The sequence below is a fragment of the Peromyscus californicus genome, unplaced genomic scaffold, assembly GCF_007827085.1.
Source record: "Peromyscus californicus insignis strain IS unplaced genomic scaffold, ASM782708v3 Scaffold_3__1_contigs__length_106647218, whole genome shotgun sequence".
Lineage (NCBI taxonomy): Eukaryota > Metazoa > Chordata > Mammalia > Rodentia > Cricetidae > Peromyscus > Peromyscus californicus.
The window spans coordinates 14,212,530-14,227,859 of NW_026294551.1; the positions used below are offsets into that span (position 1 = coordinate 14,212,530).

General features: G+C 41.9%; 1 protein-coding gene across 2 annotated transcripts; it reads right to left on the minus strand.

Annotated features, from left to right (window-relative positions):
- Positions 1 to 561: 561 nt before the first annotated feature.
- On the minus strand, positions 562 to 14,470 carry Apoh (apolipoprotein H). Of its 2 annotated transcripts, XM_052757086.1 has the most exons (8): positions 14,377 to 14,470; positions 13,685 to 13,861; positions 12,170 to 12,266; positions 8,854 to 8,930; positions 7,500 to 7,688; positions 5,890 to 6,069; positions 2,945 to 3,142; positions 562 to 717 (listed from the first exon to the last, which is right to left on the minus strand). In XM_052757086.1, exons 1-8 carry the CDS (start codon positions 14,444 to 14,446, stop codon positions 662 to 664), a joined length of 1,044 nt encoding a protein of 347 aa, XP_052613046.1. In that variant the 5' UTR covers positions 14,447 to 14,470; the 3' UTR covers positions 562 to 661. The 2 variants fall into 2 exon arrangements, with proteins under 2 accessions (XP_052613046.1, XP_052613047.1); XM_052757087.1 differs by lacking the exon at positions 5,890 to 6,069.
- Between the last annotated feature and the right edge of the window lie 860 nt (positions 14,471 to 15,330).

Here is a 15,330-nt window from a genome sequence, read left to right on the forward strand (position 1 = left end):
TGATGATTGCATTGCTTCCAGGAACACTCATCTTAGGTGAAGGCATATGGAAGGGAAGGAGAGCCTTGGGTGAGTTTGGCCAACGGATACAACAGAAAAAGAGAAGGGCAAAAGAGTATGACATACCCAGAGGAGGGATGCCAAAGCCAGATGTTGGCCTGATAATGGGTGAGGGAAGATCTTTTAGCATCATGTAAACAAAGTATCAAGGATTCCAGTCCAGTTCTGTGGACCTGGAAGTTAGTGCTTATCCCTTTCTTTGTTGTCATGGTTCTTAAACTCAAGAAAGCATAAGAATTACTTAGGAACTACATCAATCTAGATTTTGAAGTCATCCTCAGGAATTGTGGGACATAGAAGTTTTTTTTTTTTCCATGATTAGATAGATGATACTGTCTTAGAGGTTTATGAACCCATCTATAAAAATGTCTTATATTGGAACAGGCTGCTCTGCTATTTGCTATGCTTGCTCCTTCACAGCCAGGAACCAAGGATGCTTCGGGTATTTGGATCTCTTGACTTAAAACTAAAACCACGGTGCCATACAGAGTCACACTGTAATGACTGAGGCAATACAGTAACTTTATTTTGCTATTTCAGTTGGAGTCCTTGGACAAGCAGAAATACAAATGTGACATCAATTTTGATTCTGAAATTGACTTCAGCACGGCTTCACATCCCAAGCATCCGTTTTCCAGAAAGCCAGAGAACTGTGCTCTGTCGGAGAAGGGGAGAAGATGAACAAGAGAGATAATCATATCTTAAATTTCTAAATAGCTCAGCCAAGTCAAATACATCCTACATGGGTGTTGAATAAATTTAATTCTGGAATAAAATCATTTAGTTTGAGGTCTCAGTGATGGGAGATAAAAAAAAAATGAGCAAGGATAAGTCATTCATTTCCAAGAAGAAAAAGATGAAAGTTTATATAACTCTGACAAGATTAAAAGGGGAACACAGGGCCGGGCGGTGGTGGCGCACGCCTTTAATCCCAGCACTCGGGAGGCAGAGCCAGGCGGATCTCTGTGAGTTCGAGGCCAGCCTGGGCTACAGAGTGAGTTCCAGGAAAGGCGCAAAGCTACACAGAGAAACCCTGTCTCGAAAAACCAAAAAAAAAAAAAAAAGGGGAACACATCATATCCACCCCTTATTTATTCTCTATGGCATCAAGAGTGCTGCTTCTGTCTGAAGACCATAAGGAAAATCAGATTGAAAACAGTATAGCAATGGAATCCTGATTTTTAAATTAACTCCTCCCAGTAGTTTCTCTACTGATTTGACTAAGTCCATTGCACTTTATCAACTTTATAATTAACATCTCACTATAGTTCTGTCTTTTATTGTATTTTATTTTTGTGTATGTGCACATGAGTGTGGAGACCAGACCTCAACATTGGGTGTTTACCTCTATCACTATCCACTACAGGGTCTCTCACTGAGCCTGGAGCTCACTGGTTGGCTGACTAAACAGTGATCTCCAGATATCTACTCTTTACCTCCTGGCTCTTCTATTCAGCTCCAGGGTCATAGGCTTACTATCCAGCCCAGCTGAGTTCTGGGTATCAAACTCAGGCCCTCATACTTGTACAACAGCAGGCACTTTACCAACTGGACAATCTCCCCAGCACAAGTTTTTCTATCTTTGGGGCAATATCAACTTATTCAGTAGAGTTCTAACTATTTGTAATTATAATATCATGATTGAGCACTTATCCTATGCCATGCATAATATTTCTATTAATTAGGGTTGCATGATGGCTCAGTGGGTAAGTGCTTGCTACATAAGTGTGGGAACCTGAGTTCAGATCCCAGCACCCATGTAAAAGGCTAGGCATGGTCACACACAAATGCTTGTAACACCAGTTTTGTGAGGGCTGGAAACAGATTACCAGGACTTGCTGGCCCCCAACCTAGCTCCAGATTGAGTGAGAGACCCTGTCTAAAAGGAATAAGGCAGAGAAGGATAGAACAGAGACCCTGGCATCTTTCACTAGCCTCCACATCTAAGCACAAGCATATGTACCTTCACACATATAAAACATGCGCATGCGTACACACACATTCTCTCTCTCTCTGTCTCTCTGTCTCTCTGTCTCTCTGTCTCTCTGTCTCTCTCTCTCTCTCTTATACATACACACACAAAATAAAAACTTCTATCAATTGAACCAACCTTATGAGGTACAGCTTATTAATCATTTATACTTTCCTTCTCTCTCTAGGTGATAAATTCTCAGCTCCTCCACCCCAGTTACATCTATTCTCACCTGTCTTCTCAGCTGTCAATACATGGTTATCAGTATATTTGGAGCATTTATAAACCTAGAGTCAACAGTAACTTCAGCCTCTCTTGGCTTTTCATTCCTAGCAATAACGACTACATAAGTTCTAAATCTGAAACCTAGGTTATCATTTAGTTCTCCACGCTGACCAGTGTCCACTTCTGAGTCTCACACACAGACTAGCATCTTCCTCAAAATACTTTGTTCTAATTAAACTTTGCTCTAAAGAATTCTTTTTAAATTACACATTTCTGAAGGCAAGAAAAATAATATTGGATCTGTAGACTAATTACCATCATTATCATTACTTCTCTAAAATATGAAATAAAGAAGTAATAAATGATTGTATCATTCAATATTTGACTCTGTTCATTTTCACACTAAACTTGGAATCACAGAATATGGTTTAATTCACCTCAGCAGTCAGCAAGGAAAACTACAACCTCGAGGTTTAATGAAAAACACTGGAAAGCAAAATGTGTATGTAAGCCAAGAAACTATAAGCAGCTCTCCGCTTTATCTGATTTTTCCCCATCACGCATCTTTTAAGAAAACCCAGTAGCCAAATCAATTTAGCTTCTCAGAGTCACTCTATAGCATACACACGGGTGATAGCAAGAGCCAAGTGGAAGTTCCAAGTCAACAGCAGCCCATGGAAACCTTACCCTTGAAACACTTGGGGATTTCGAGGGTGCCATCAATGCAGTTTGCCTCCTCAGTGTAGCTACATTTCTTCTCCTTATTTTTGCAGAAGAAAGAAACCTTGTCACCATGCTTCATTCCGTCCTTAAATTGTTCCTGGATCTTCACTCTCATTCCTTGATACAACACTGTGGCTTTCTTAATAGATATTTTGCAAGATGCTGAAAGGGAAGATGTCTGTAGTCAAGACTCTTCGTTAAAGAGAATAGTGATTCCTTATGTTCAGGAAGCTGGCTGAGTGGGTAAAGGCACCTGCCACCAAGACTCATGACCTGAGTTTAATCCACAAGACCCACGTAGTAAGGAGAAAACTAACTTTAGCAAGTTGTCCTCTGACCTCCACACAGGCACTATGATGTGCGTGAGCCCACATACATACACACACGTGCACAAAATAACAAATACATAATACCATTTTTAAAGAAAGAATGTAAACTTGGGAATCAGTAGATGAACACAACTGAGATAAACAGACTAAGACAAGAGGGTTCTAAAAAATGTGTGATGTACAATGCCAGTTTGATTGATGATAGATGTTCCCTGTCAACGTTTCTGCCCTTCAGTAATGGCATAAGGTCAAAGACGCGGCAGCTTCCTGGCTTCCGTGGAAGAGAACGGGATGTAAGCCTGAGCCGGTCTACACTCAGATCTCATTTATGGAGCTGATACATCCATCAGTCAACTGCTACAGGTGAAAGCTGCTGACAGCTCACAAATGGCTCCTGATCAAAAGTTTGTTTCAGGGCCAGCAAGAGGCTCAGTGGATAAAGGCACTTGCCACCAAGCTTGATGAGCGGAGCCCAATGCCCTTGACCACATAGCAGAAGAGAAGAATCAACTCCAGAATGTTGTAGACTGACCACACGTGGGTCATGGTGCGTGTGCATGCACACAGGAACAGACATACACAATAGAAAAAACGTAAAAAAAAAATAAAATTTAATTGTTTTCAAGCTCTTTGTTTTACATATATATGTATATGTATTCCTAAATACATAAATAGAACCTGCTCAGTCCATATGATGTTACTTGTGTGTATATAACTTCGGAGCTGACCACTCGGTATTGGATAGCCGACTGGGGTGGGGGTGGGGCTCCTCCCTGGGGAAGAAGGACCCTTCCCCTCACTTTCAGCACTCCTTAGTTGCCTGTAGTTCTTAGTCTAGTGTTGAGTCCCTGTGAGATTTCCCACTTCCGTGACTTGCTGTCATCCTTGTTCAGGTCTTGTTTAGGCTGTTGACACCATATCTTAAATAAATATATTTTTTTAAAAAGAAGGAACTCGCCGGGCGGTGGTGGCGCACGCCTTTAATCCCAGCACTCGGGAGGCAGAGCCAGGCGGATCTCTGTGAGTTCGAGGCCAGCCTGGTCTCCAAAGCGAGTTCCAGGAAAGGCACAAAGCTACACAGAGAAACCCTGTCTCGAAAAACCAAAAAAAAAAAGAAGGAACTCGGTCAAAATGAAAGGTCCTGTCCCAGATCCACCCCATCAGAAACTCTGAGGATGGAGCCCAGAAATCTGTGTAAAAACTAGTCATCCAGGGCTGTAGAGATGGTTCAGTCAGTAAAGTGGTTGTTGCAGAAGCATAAGGACCTGAGTTCAGAACCCCAGCAAGTACCTACATGAAAACTAGGGTGAGAGGGGAGGTCTGGAGAAGCAGACGGACAATATGCTGGAGCTCTGCCAGCCACAGCCACCCAGACTCCAGGTTCACTGAGCACTACTGTCTCAAAAAGTGGGGTATGGACTGATTGAGGAAGAAACCTAACATTGACCTCTGGCACACACACACACACACACACACACACACACACACACACACATCCCTAGGGGACTCTGATGTACAACAAAGCTTGAGAACCAATGCTTACCCTAGCTTCCCTGGCCTGATATCTTCTGGGATACTGGCTTCATAAATCAATTGCACTTGAAGACCTGTCCCAGACTCTGCTTCTAAGAGATTCCAAACTATAACACTAGCTATTCATCATTTTGGTTTCGTGCCTGCTTTCCTTTTCTGTTTAAACAGTCCAGCTTAGGCAGAGAGATAGAGGGCTATGTGGTTGTTCTTTGCATAGTCATTGCATTATGCAAATCATGGCACTGACTGGATTAAGGACAGATGCCCAACTAAAAAAAATGGCATCTCAGGGAAAGGATGCCAGCTGGTGATGAATGCTTTACCTGTTGTAGAATCAAGCCAAGTTCAAACAAGAGAGGGACACAGAGGCAGGAGAGGACACTGGCATGTTGTATCTCAGTTCCTCATTTGCATATTTCTTTTTTTTTTTAATATAACAAGCCACCATTTCCTTGAACTAGCTTAAATGTGTGATTGATCTTTGTGACAAAGAGAACCTTGACAAAATAAGAGCCCAAAGGGGGGTGGGGGATGCTTGGGCTGCAAAGATGGCTCAGTGGTTAAGAACACACACTACTCTTCTAGAGGACCAGAGTTCAGGTTCTAGTACTTGGCATCAGGTGGCTCACAACTGCCTCTAACTCCAGCTTCAGAGAACCCAACACCTGGTCTCTGTGAGCACCTGTACTCATGTGCACATACCTCACCCCCACACAAATGCACACAAATTTAAAAATTGCAAAATAAATATTTTTAAAGGGTACTTATGAGAAGATTTAAAAATAAATACAGGCAGAAACCATGGTCTCCCACCATATTACCAATACTTCAGAGAGTCTGTTTGTTCCCTATAGCTAGATTCTAAGCAACCTTCTTAAGCATGATAATTCTCCGAGTACTATTGAGTCCTTAGGACTTTTATATGTCAATGGCTGTGAAGCAAGTCTGAGCAACAAGCAGGATATAAATAGAACAAGAAAATGGCAGACAAGAGTGATCCACTGGATGAATTCAGTACTTTGTAGGACCTCACCCACATTTCCATACCTTTACAGCTTGGCAGAGCAGACCAATTTCCCATCTTGGTGCACTCCACTTCTTCTGGGCCATCCAGTGTATATGTAGCATGGCAACCAAATGTGGCTTTATCCTTATAAAAAAGCACCTGCTTTGCAGGATAATTCACGAACCCATTGTCTGGCCTCGAGGGGAAGGGGCATTTTACTTCTACAAAGTATATTCAATAAGACATGTTAGTAGCTAACAGTGTTGACTGACGGCTGCAAAATGGCTACATTCTTCCTTCCATTGTACCGTGAAGTCACTGGATAGTCCTGTGAGTGAAATGCAGTTTCTAGGTGCTCAGTGCTTAATTCTGTCCCAATTCTCTTATACTTATGGAACGCTGAATATTAAAGAAGAAAGAAAGGAAAGGAAATAGAAGAAAGAAATACATTTTGAAAGTAAATAACGACGCCCTGCTATCTCTTTGGGTTTTGAGTTTTCATCATGAAGTGTTAATTGTCACAAATTTCTATGGTCTAAAAAGTGGGTATGAAAGAAGAGGGGGGAAGTCTTTTTTTCTAATCAATAAACCAGATTAAAAAGATGCTGCGATGATTCTTAAATTTAGATAGATTATAAAGTCATAGCCATCAATCAGACTATAGCCCAGTTTTTAAAACCTCTATCCGTTAATCCAGGCATCTTTTCCCCAGCCTCACTGGTGTCCAGCTGTCACCAAACACAAGTCCATTCATGCCTCTGGCTTTACAAGTGATGTGACCCTATAAAGCATGCCTTTCCTTTGTCTTCCATTCATGATACAAAGCCCATGTCAAGGGTCTTGACCTCTGGAAATACCACTCGGTCAGTCTTGGACTATTAATTGCACAATATTTAATTCACTGCAAGTCAGAAGATGAACTCATTCATCTGTTATCCCTGGTACAAAACACACTGCCCGACACATGGTAGGTGCTCAATAGAAATATAGTGTGGTGGTGCACACCTATAATCTCAGCATTTGGGGGGTGGAGACAGGAGGATCGGGAATCTGAGACCAGTCTCAGCTACAGAGTGAGTTTAAGATCAACCTGGGGCTATTGTTGTATAGAACTTTCTGCTGGATTGAAACTTTCCCTTCCTAAAGCGGGGGAGAGATGTTCATAAGCTCCAAGAAACGAAAGGAATGTACACAGCCCCTCTAAAGGTTGTGGAAACAGGAGCGAATGCTGGCAGAGGGAAAACTCTCCTGCTACTGGCACAACTGCAAGCTGGGCAGAGAGGACCGGGGATGCAGCCTTCTGAAGTTATCACCCATGCATGCTGAACTTTGCAGTGATGCAGTTACATTTGAGCTACTCATGGAGTAGTCATGTAACCCCTCACTTTTGCTCCGATAAACTCGCTAGTTCCCTAGGCTAGACATGGGTGGTGTCATTTCTTTGGTCTATCATTGGTGCCTGATCTGGGCTGAATAAATAGTGTCGATGTCTCTCTAGGAAAAGTGACACAAGAGATACATGAGACTCTTTCTTAAAACGAAACAAAAAATAATAATTTTAAAAGTTCATCAAGGAAGAGAATTTGGAATATTCAACACTTTCAAACATGTGCTCCTATGCCACTCTAGTTATTTTGACTTAACCACTTACCCTTGCATTCTGGCAATTTAGTCCAGTTTCCATGGGCTGTGCATGTAATTGTGTCATTTCCAAACATGGCATGTTGTGGCAAGCACTCAAAGACTTCTGTGTCCCCATAGAGCGAGGTGTTCCCAGCTGATGACTTGTGAGCCTTAAGGGTTGCAGACTTAGGAACTGGTGGTGGTGGGCAGGCCATAGCTGCAAAGAGAGATCACTCTTATCTCTATGAAAATTATTGAGGTTTGCAATGCACTCTTTGAAGGGAGGTGGATATTTGAGTTTGAAGTCAGCCTGGTTTACATAGTGAGACATTGTCTCAAATAAATAAAGGAATAAATAAACTCTGGGCTGGCAAGATGTCTCTGTGTATAAAAACAAATAACTTGATGCTACATTTGATGATTGGAATTTAGTCCACAGGACCCACATAGTGAAAGAGAAAACTGACTTCCACAAATAGTCTCCAGACCTTTACACATAGGCCAAATAAATAAATATAACTTAAAAATTAAAACACACTCTTTTCAGAATGAAAGAGAATATGAGAATGAAGCTAAGGAAACATAAACTTTGATAATAGGGTAAAAACAGCCCTTTGTTGATGACGAGTAAGAAAAAGTCAAATCAAATGTGCCAACCAGTCAGATAATGTGCCAAAGAAGAAGGAGGAGAGAGGAGGAGGAGGGAGGAGGAGGAGGAGGAGGAGGAGGAGGAGGAGGAGGAGGAGGAGGAGGAGGAGGAGGAAGTAGAGACTGCAGCAGCAATATTTTTGTTTTGGCATAGTTAATTTGACTTTTGCAGCCAGTATTCTACACATCTTTGACCTAAAGGCTACCTTGAAAGATGTTTCTGGAAATCAGAATGTATGTAAGACATTGCTGAGAAACTATCGTGAAGTACTTGGTGCCATGTTATTTGTGACATCTGAGTTCTGCCCCTAGTACAATTTGCTTGTTTTTATTAAACACCTCCTGCTTTGGTGTTTAATGACTGAACACATGGAGGCTGACACATTCAGATGCAAGGACACAAGACAAGGCAGTGGCTTATCATCCTGCCTTAATAAATACAGTTTTAACAAATTCAGGGAAAGCTACACCAACATAAAGACACTGCTGAAGAAAATGTTATTTAACATGACCTATCTCAGTCCTCCCATCTCAAAGAGTGCTCCATGGACTGGGAGTCAGGGAATTGCCGGGCAGCCTGAGAAAGGCTTAGAGCACACCTGGGATGCCTGAATCAGCATCTACATGTTAGCAAGATGCCTGGTGACTGGTGTGCACACTCAAGCACATTCAATCATTTGTCAAGGGACAAACCAACTTGTCCCTTAACTCTCAAGTGGGACCTAGAGACTCACGAACGCAGACAGGAAGCTCTGGGCTCCATTTTCCTTCCTCGTTGCACTTAGCAGAGCTAGTTCCATTCAGATAAAACCTGAAAAGAGGGAAATGTAATGTATTAACCAGTAAAGTATCTCCCGGGCATCACAACCATGCTAGGGATTGCATTCAAGGGCTTATATGTAGAAAATACGAGTTTTATTGTGGTGATATATTGTGTACCCTAATAAACTTGCCTGAGGATCAGAGGACAGAGCCAGCTACTAGATTAGACATAGAGGTCAGGCAGTTGTGGCACACACCCTTAATCTTATCACTTGGAAGGAGGGATCCATCTGGATCTCTGTGAGTTCAAGGCCACACTGGAAACAGGGCCAGGCTGTAGTGGCATACATCTTTAATCCCAGTATTGGGAAGCATACATGCCTCTAATCCCAGGAAGTGATGTATGGGCAAAGAAATGTATATAAGGCGTTAGGAAACAGGAACTCACTCTCTTTAAACTGAGGATTTCATAGAGGTAAGAACTAGTGGCTGACTGCTCTGCTTCTCTTATCTTTCAGTTTCCACCCTGATATTTGGCTCTGGGTTTTTATTAAAAGACCATCTAAAATTCGAATAACATTTTACCACTGAGACACCCACCCTTAACCCTATTCACTTGTTTTGAGGCAGAGTCTCACTATATTGCCAAGTAAGAACACTCAAGGGACCTCTACCTCAGTTTCCCCACTAGCTGTCACTGTAGTCTTGAGCCATTATACTTCTCAATATATTGACCTCTTTCCCATCTTATGGTGCTGTTTTTCTAAGGGTCTCTGGTTCTTAGGACTCATGGAGTGGTCCAGCCAAAACTTCAGGCAAAAAGAGAAAAATCACTGCAGGTTTCTGTAGTTGGTGAGTGTGGAGGTCATGCCCCTAAATCCTCATTCCAACCAGTCGGCCAAGTTATTGGTTCCCTACATAAGGCTGAGAACCAGCTCTTTTACAGGATGATGCAATGAAACGAGCTGTAATGTTCATTATCTCAGGACTGCTGGCATGAATATGTTTAAACAATGCATGACATCATTGCCAATTCAAGTACAGCTCTATCATTTCAGGAGTATTTATTTTTATTTTTATTTTTTTATTTTTTTATTTTTTTTGGTTTTTGGAGACAGGGTTTCTCTGTGTAGCTTTGCGCCTTTGCTGGAACTCACTTGGCAGTCCAGGCTGGCCTTGAACTCACAGAGATCCACCTGCCTCTGCCTCCCGAGTGCTGGGATTAAAGGCGTGAGCCACCACCGCCCGGCCAGGAGTATTTATGATCAGCCCCACCACAAACTTGGTATTTCTGTGCAAAGTCCTATGTTTCTCCTTCACAAATGGCATTTCCAAGTCTCAAACAAGGATCTTCAAAAAAAAAATTGTCACAGTGTACAGAAGTGTGGTGGTTTGAAAGAAAATGTCCCCCAAAGGGAGTGGCACTATTAGGAGGTTTGTCCTTGTTGGAGTGGGTGTGGCCTAGCTGAAGGAAGTGTTTCACTATGAGGGCAGACTTTGAGGTCTCCTGTGCTCAAGATACTGCCCAGTGTCTCAGTTTACTTCCTGTTGCCTGTGAGATGTAGAACTCTCAGCTACCTCTTCAGCATCATGGCTGCCTGCACACTGCCATGTTCCACCATGATGATAATGGACTGAACCTCTGAACTGTAAGCTACCTGATTAAATGTTTTCCCTTTATAAGAGTTGCCATGGTCATGATATCTCTTCACAGCAATAGAAACCCTAACTAGGACAAGCAGCATGTTCTCAACAGTGTCACATTGGTGTCATTTCTTGTAAAACAGATGAATTGTATGACAAACCACATATGAAGTTGTGGCACTACATTAAACAAGCATGTGGGCTGGAGTGATGGCTACACGGTTAGGAGCAAGGTGCCCTTGCAGACGACCAGAGTTGGAAGTCTAGCAGCTGTGTTGGACAGCTCACCTGTAATTCCAGACCTCTTCGGATAACCCCAGTATGTAACTCCCTCTTGTGACCTCTGTGGGGACCCACACTCATGTGTGCTTATCCACACACAGACACAGAATTATAAATATGTGGTGGTTTGAATGAGAATGGCCCCCATAGGCTCATATATCTGAATGTTTAGTCATCAGGGAGTGCACTATTTGAAAGGATTAGGGGATGTGCCCTTGTTGGATGAAGTGTGTCACTGGGGGTGGGCTTTGAGGTTTCAAAAGCCCAAGCCAGAGCCTGGCAGTGGTGGTGCACGCCTTTAATTCCAGCACTTGGGAAGCAGAGGCAGGGAGATCTCTGTGAGTTTGAGGCCAGCCTGGTCTACAGAGCAAGTTCCAGGACAGACAGGGCAATGCAGAGAAACCCTGTCTTGAAAAACAACAAAACAAAAAATTCCAAACCAGATCTAGTATCTTTCTGTCTCTGTCTCTGTTTCTCTCTCCTCTCTCTCTCTCTCTCTCTCTCTCTCTCTCTCTCTCTCTCTCTCTCTCTCTCTCCTGCCTGCAGATCTGGATATAAAACTCTCAGCTCCTTCTCTAGAACCATGTCTGCCTGCATGCTACCACGCTTTCCACAGTAATGTACTAAACCTCTGAAACTGTAAGCCAGCCCCAATTAAATGCTGGGTTTTTTTTTTTTAAGATTTATTTATTTATTATGTATACAGAAGAGGGCGCCAGATCCCATTACAGATGGTTGTCAGCCACCATGTGGGTGCTGGGAATTGAACTCAGGACCTCTGGAAGAGAGCAGTCGGTGCTCTTAACCTCTGAGCCATCTCTCCAGCCCTAAATGCTGTTCTTTATAAGAGTTGCCATAGTCATAGTATCTCTTCACAGCAATAGGACATTGACTAAGACAAAAATCATTAAAAAAAAAAAAGTAAGTTCTGTATCATTGCATCTGAACCTTCTTCATAGAAATCCCTTCTAAAGACCAACTACCACATTAGTTAATCAGTCTCCTAGCTAAAATCCAAATTGCTTCCTGTTATATTTTAATCATATGCTAAGATCTTGCCCAGAGATGAGAAGGGATTATCAGTCGGATTCACTCATCTCACTGTGTCTCCTCAGATAAAGCATCAGTGAGGAGCACAGAAGCTGGAGTGCTGATTTCCTCTTGTGTTCCAGGTAATGTTCCATTTCTTACACCACCCTCAACATCATCACAGTGTTTGTTAAGAGCAGGACTAACATGTATTTGTTTCCAGCAAGTCCCACCCAGAGGCTAAACATAAAATACAGAGCAATTGTGATGTTTAGCTAAAGAATCCAAAATGTTCTCTGTCTGCCTGCTGCTTCACCTTACTAGAGTCCTTACCCAGGGTTACAGGTAAAGTTGATGGTGTTGGGATATTCAAAAGTTGTATAGCGTACAATTCCATTTTCTAAGATTCCAGCAAAAGGACACACTCTGCCTGCGATTTAAAGAGAAAAACTGGCAAATTTCTGTTGAAGTATAAATATGTAAACTCAATTCCATCCTTGATCCAATAGCTACTACTAACTATTCTAAGAAAGCAATCAAAATGAGACGAATAATACATGTGTTGACATAGTCTTTATAACAGAATTTGAGCAGTCTAAATGGTCACTGTCATGGGATTGTTTTAATTAGAGAAACTAAACCACCAATTGAACTACTATGCAGTCAATAAAACACAAGATTATACAGGTTATGGAGACAGTCAATTTTTATAATATGCTGACAGAAATAGAAAAACAAAATTATATATATTCTCTACAGTGATGCAAAAAGCATGTGGAAAATACGTTGAAAATGACATTAATGATCAGAATTATTGCTGATTTAAAGTGATTTTTCATTAAATTCATGCTTAAGGGCTAAGAGTGTACCTTGGTGGTGGCATACATTCTTAGCCTATACAAGTCTCTAGATTTAATCCCTAGTGCCTCCAACAATACCACATAGATTTATAAAGATAAAGAATAAACTTGAATCACTTGCAGGAACGTATATAATTATGATAAAGGTCATATCTATATAATCAAAATAATTAGAGCCCTGATTGCTCCACCTATCTATTTTTACTACTATACAAGATTGCCAGAAACTCAATCTGGTTGATTGCTTAATATTTTACCATAAAAATTAGGCTAAGTGCTGGGCATGGTGGTTCACATCCGTAAGTAATCCCAACACTCAGGAGGCAGAGGCAGCAGGATCAGAAGTTCAAGTTCATCCTCAGCTACCTAGTAAGTTTGAGGATAGACTGGAATACATGACTCCATGTTAAAAAAAAAAAGGCTACCATGATCATAAGCCATGTTCTGAGGAATAAATGAAGACAACCATTTATCATAAAATAATGTGTTCTGAAATTTATGTTAACAATGTGTAAGATGTTTATATTTTATTGTAAGTATATGTATACAATTATACTCAGCTCAGTAAATACTAAATATGTTTCCATTCTGAGGCAAAGTCCAAAGATATGATCATTTCCCATATTCTGTTTACCCATGAGTCTCTTTGGCAATAGTTCATCTGTCAATATTTCTCTATTTGTCTTTTAACTTGTGTTATGCTTTCCTCTCCACTAATCAGTCAATCCAGCTCTCCTCTCTCTCCTCTCTCCTCTCTCTCTCTCTCTCTCTCTCTCTCTCTCTCTCTCTCTCTCTCTCTCTCTCTCTCGACTCTCCTTAGGTGTCCTCTTTTCTAAATAATGGTGTGTGTGTGTCTGTGTGTGTGTGTGTGTGTGTGTGTGTGTGTGTGTGTGACACCCCCCACCAGCCCTGAGAACCCTGAGTTTTTCCCACCAAATATCCAGAACCCAAATGAGGGGAGAGAATTGGAGAGAAATTTCAGACTTACGTGTACATTTCAGGGTGTTGATGGGCCACATTCCCGTGAGAGGACAGGTAAATCGTCTCATCCCTCCCCGGGACACATAGCCTGGTTTGCAGGAGTAGACAATCTGCTCCCCTGGTTCATAGAATGTTTTTAATGGAACAACCACAGCAAATGGTACGTCATCTGGCTTGGGACAGGCTGAAACAGAACACAAGACAGATGGTTTTTTAAAAAAATCTCAATTCAAGTGTTTAAGGTCATCCAGCATACAAGGAAAGCACACTACAAATTGTAGGTCTGCCCAGTTCTGTACCAAATACTTCCTATGCAAGATCTCATTGGACCTCAACGACCATTTGAAAGAGGCCTTTCTGTTCTCTACGTGTTACAGGTCAGTGTGCTGACTATCCTGCCAAGGAGCTTTAAGAACAGTGATATTGCCTGGCGGTGGTGGCGCACGCCTTTAATCCCAGCACTCGGGAGGCAGAGCCGGGTGGATCTCTGTGAGTTCGAGGCCAGCCTGGTCTACAGAGTGAGATCCAGGAAAGGCGCAAAGCTACACAGAGAAACCCTGTCTCGAAAAACCAAAAAAAAAAAAAAAGAACAGTGATATTGGACAAGTACCAGTGCCATCTCTCCAGCCATCATTATTTGTCTCTGACACAAATCCCTGAGTTAGAGATACTATTCTCTCAAAGGCAAGAGGTACTCACTCCGTCCCGCAATAGCAACGTGGCACAGCAAAGTCGAGAATAAGAACAAGATGAGCCCCGGGAAAATCATCGTGGGTGGGTCTCGCCAGCGCCACCAAAGCAGCGTCCTCTGCTGAAGGGAGACACACAAATAGAGAAGTGCTTAAATATTAAACCACTTTGGGGATGTGCTTTCATTTCTGTAAACAGAAGCTAAAGTGCTGTGCTTTGGAAAGAACTGAGAGAATTCCGTTTTTTTTAATCATTTACTCCACTCCCCTGAGTCCATTGTGAAATCTTTGGTGGGTGCTTTCTTCAGAATAGCACATTTTTTTTTTCTTAGTAGCACAAATAGTTCATTAATGCCTCTGCAAGAATCATGACGATTACTGTCTGAGCCTCTTATTCTCCATTTTTTTCTTGCTTTGTGTTTTGGTATGTTATAGACAGATCACCAGAAGACTGAAGCTCCTATTTCACTCTGTGTCCTTGATACATGAAGTTATGACAATCCTCTACTCTCTGTTCCTGGGGCCAGGGGGACTGGCCCAGCTTCTAAGAGCACTAACTGTGCTTGCAGAGGACCCAGGTTCTGTTCCCAGCACTCACTCTTATCAGGTGACTCACAATTATGTGTAACTCCAGTTCTGGGGGATCTTATGTCAGCTTATGGCCTTCAAAGATAGGTACCTATACATACAAGGTGCACATAAACTCATACAGGCACACATATAACACACTTGAATAAAGATTAAAATAAGTAAAATGATATTCCACTTGGTACACAGAGGAACCTAAAGAATATTTTCAAGGACTCACCTTCCACTTTAATGGACCTCAAACTGAACTCAACATCTGTCACAAAAATGACTAGTTTCTTCCTAATTCACCTTTTAGCTGCTATTCATAATAAGGTCTTCCTGGTCACTCAAACTGTGACAGTAGAGATGTCCTTGACCCTCTCTCTTCTATCAT

Coding starts and splice junctions, on each gene's coding strand:
- Apoh (XM_052757086.1), bottom strand. CDS start 14,446: ATGATTTTCCCGGGGCTCATCTTGTTCTTATTCTCGACTTTGCTGTGC. Junction 12,267..13,684: donor CAACACCCTGAAATGTACAC/GTAAGTCTGAAA, acceptor TTTAAATCGCAG/GCAGAGTGTGTCCTTTTGCT. Junction 6,070..7,499: donor TAAATTGCCAGAATGCAAGG/GTAAGTGGTTAA, acceptor TATACTTTGTAG/AAGTAAAATGCCCCTTCCCC.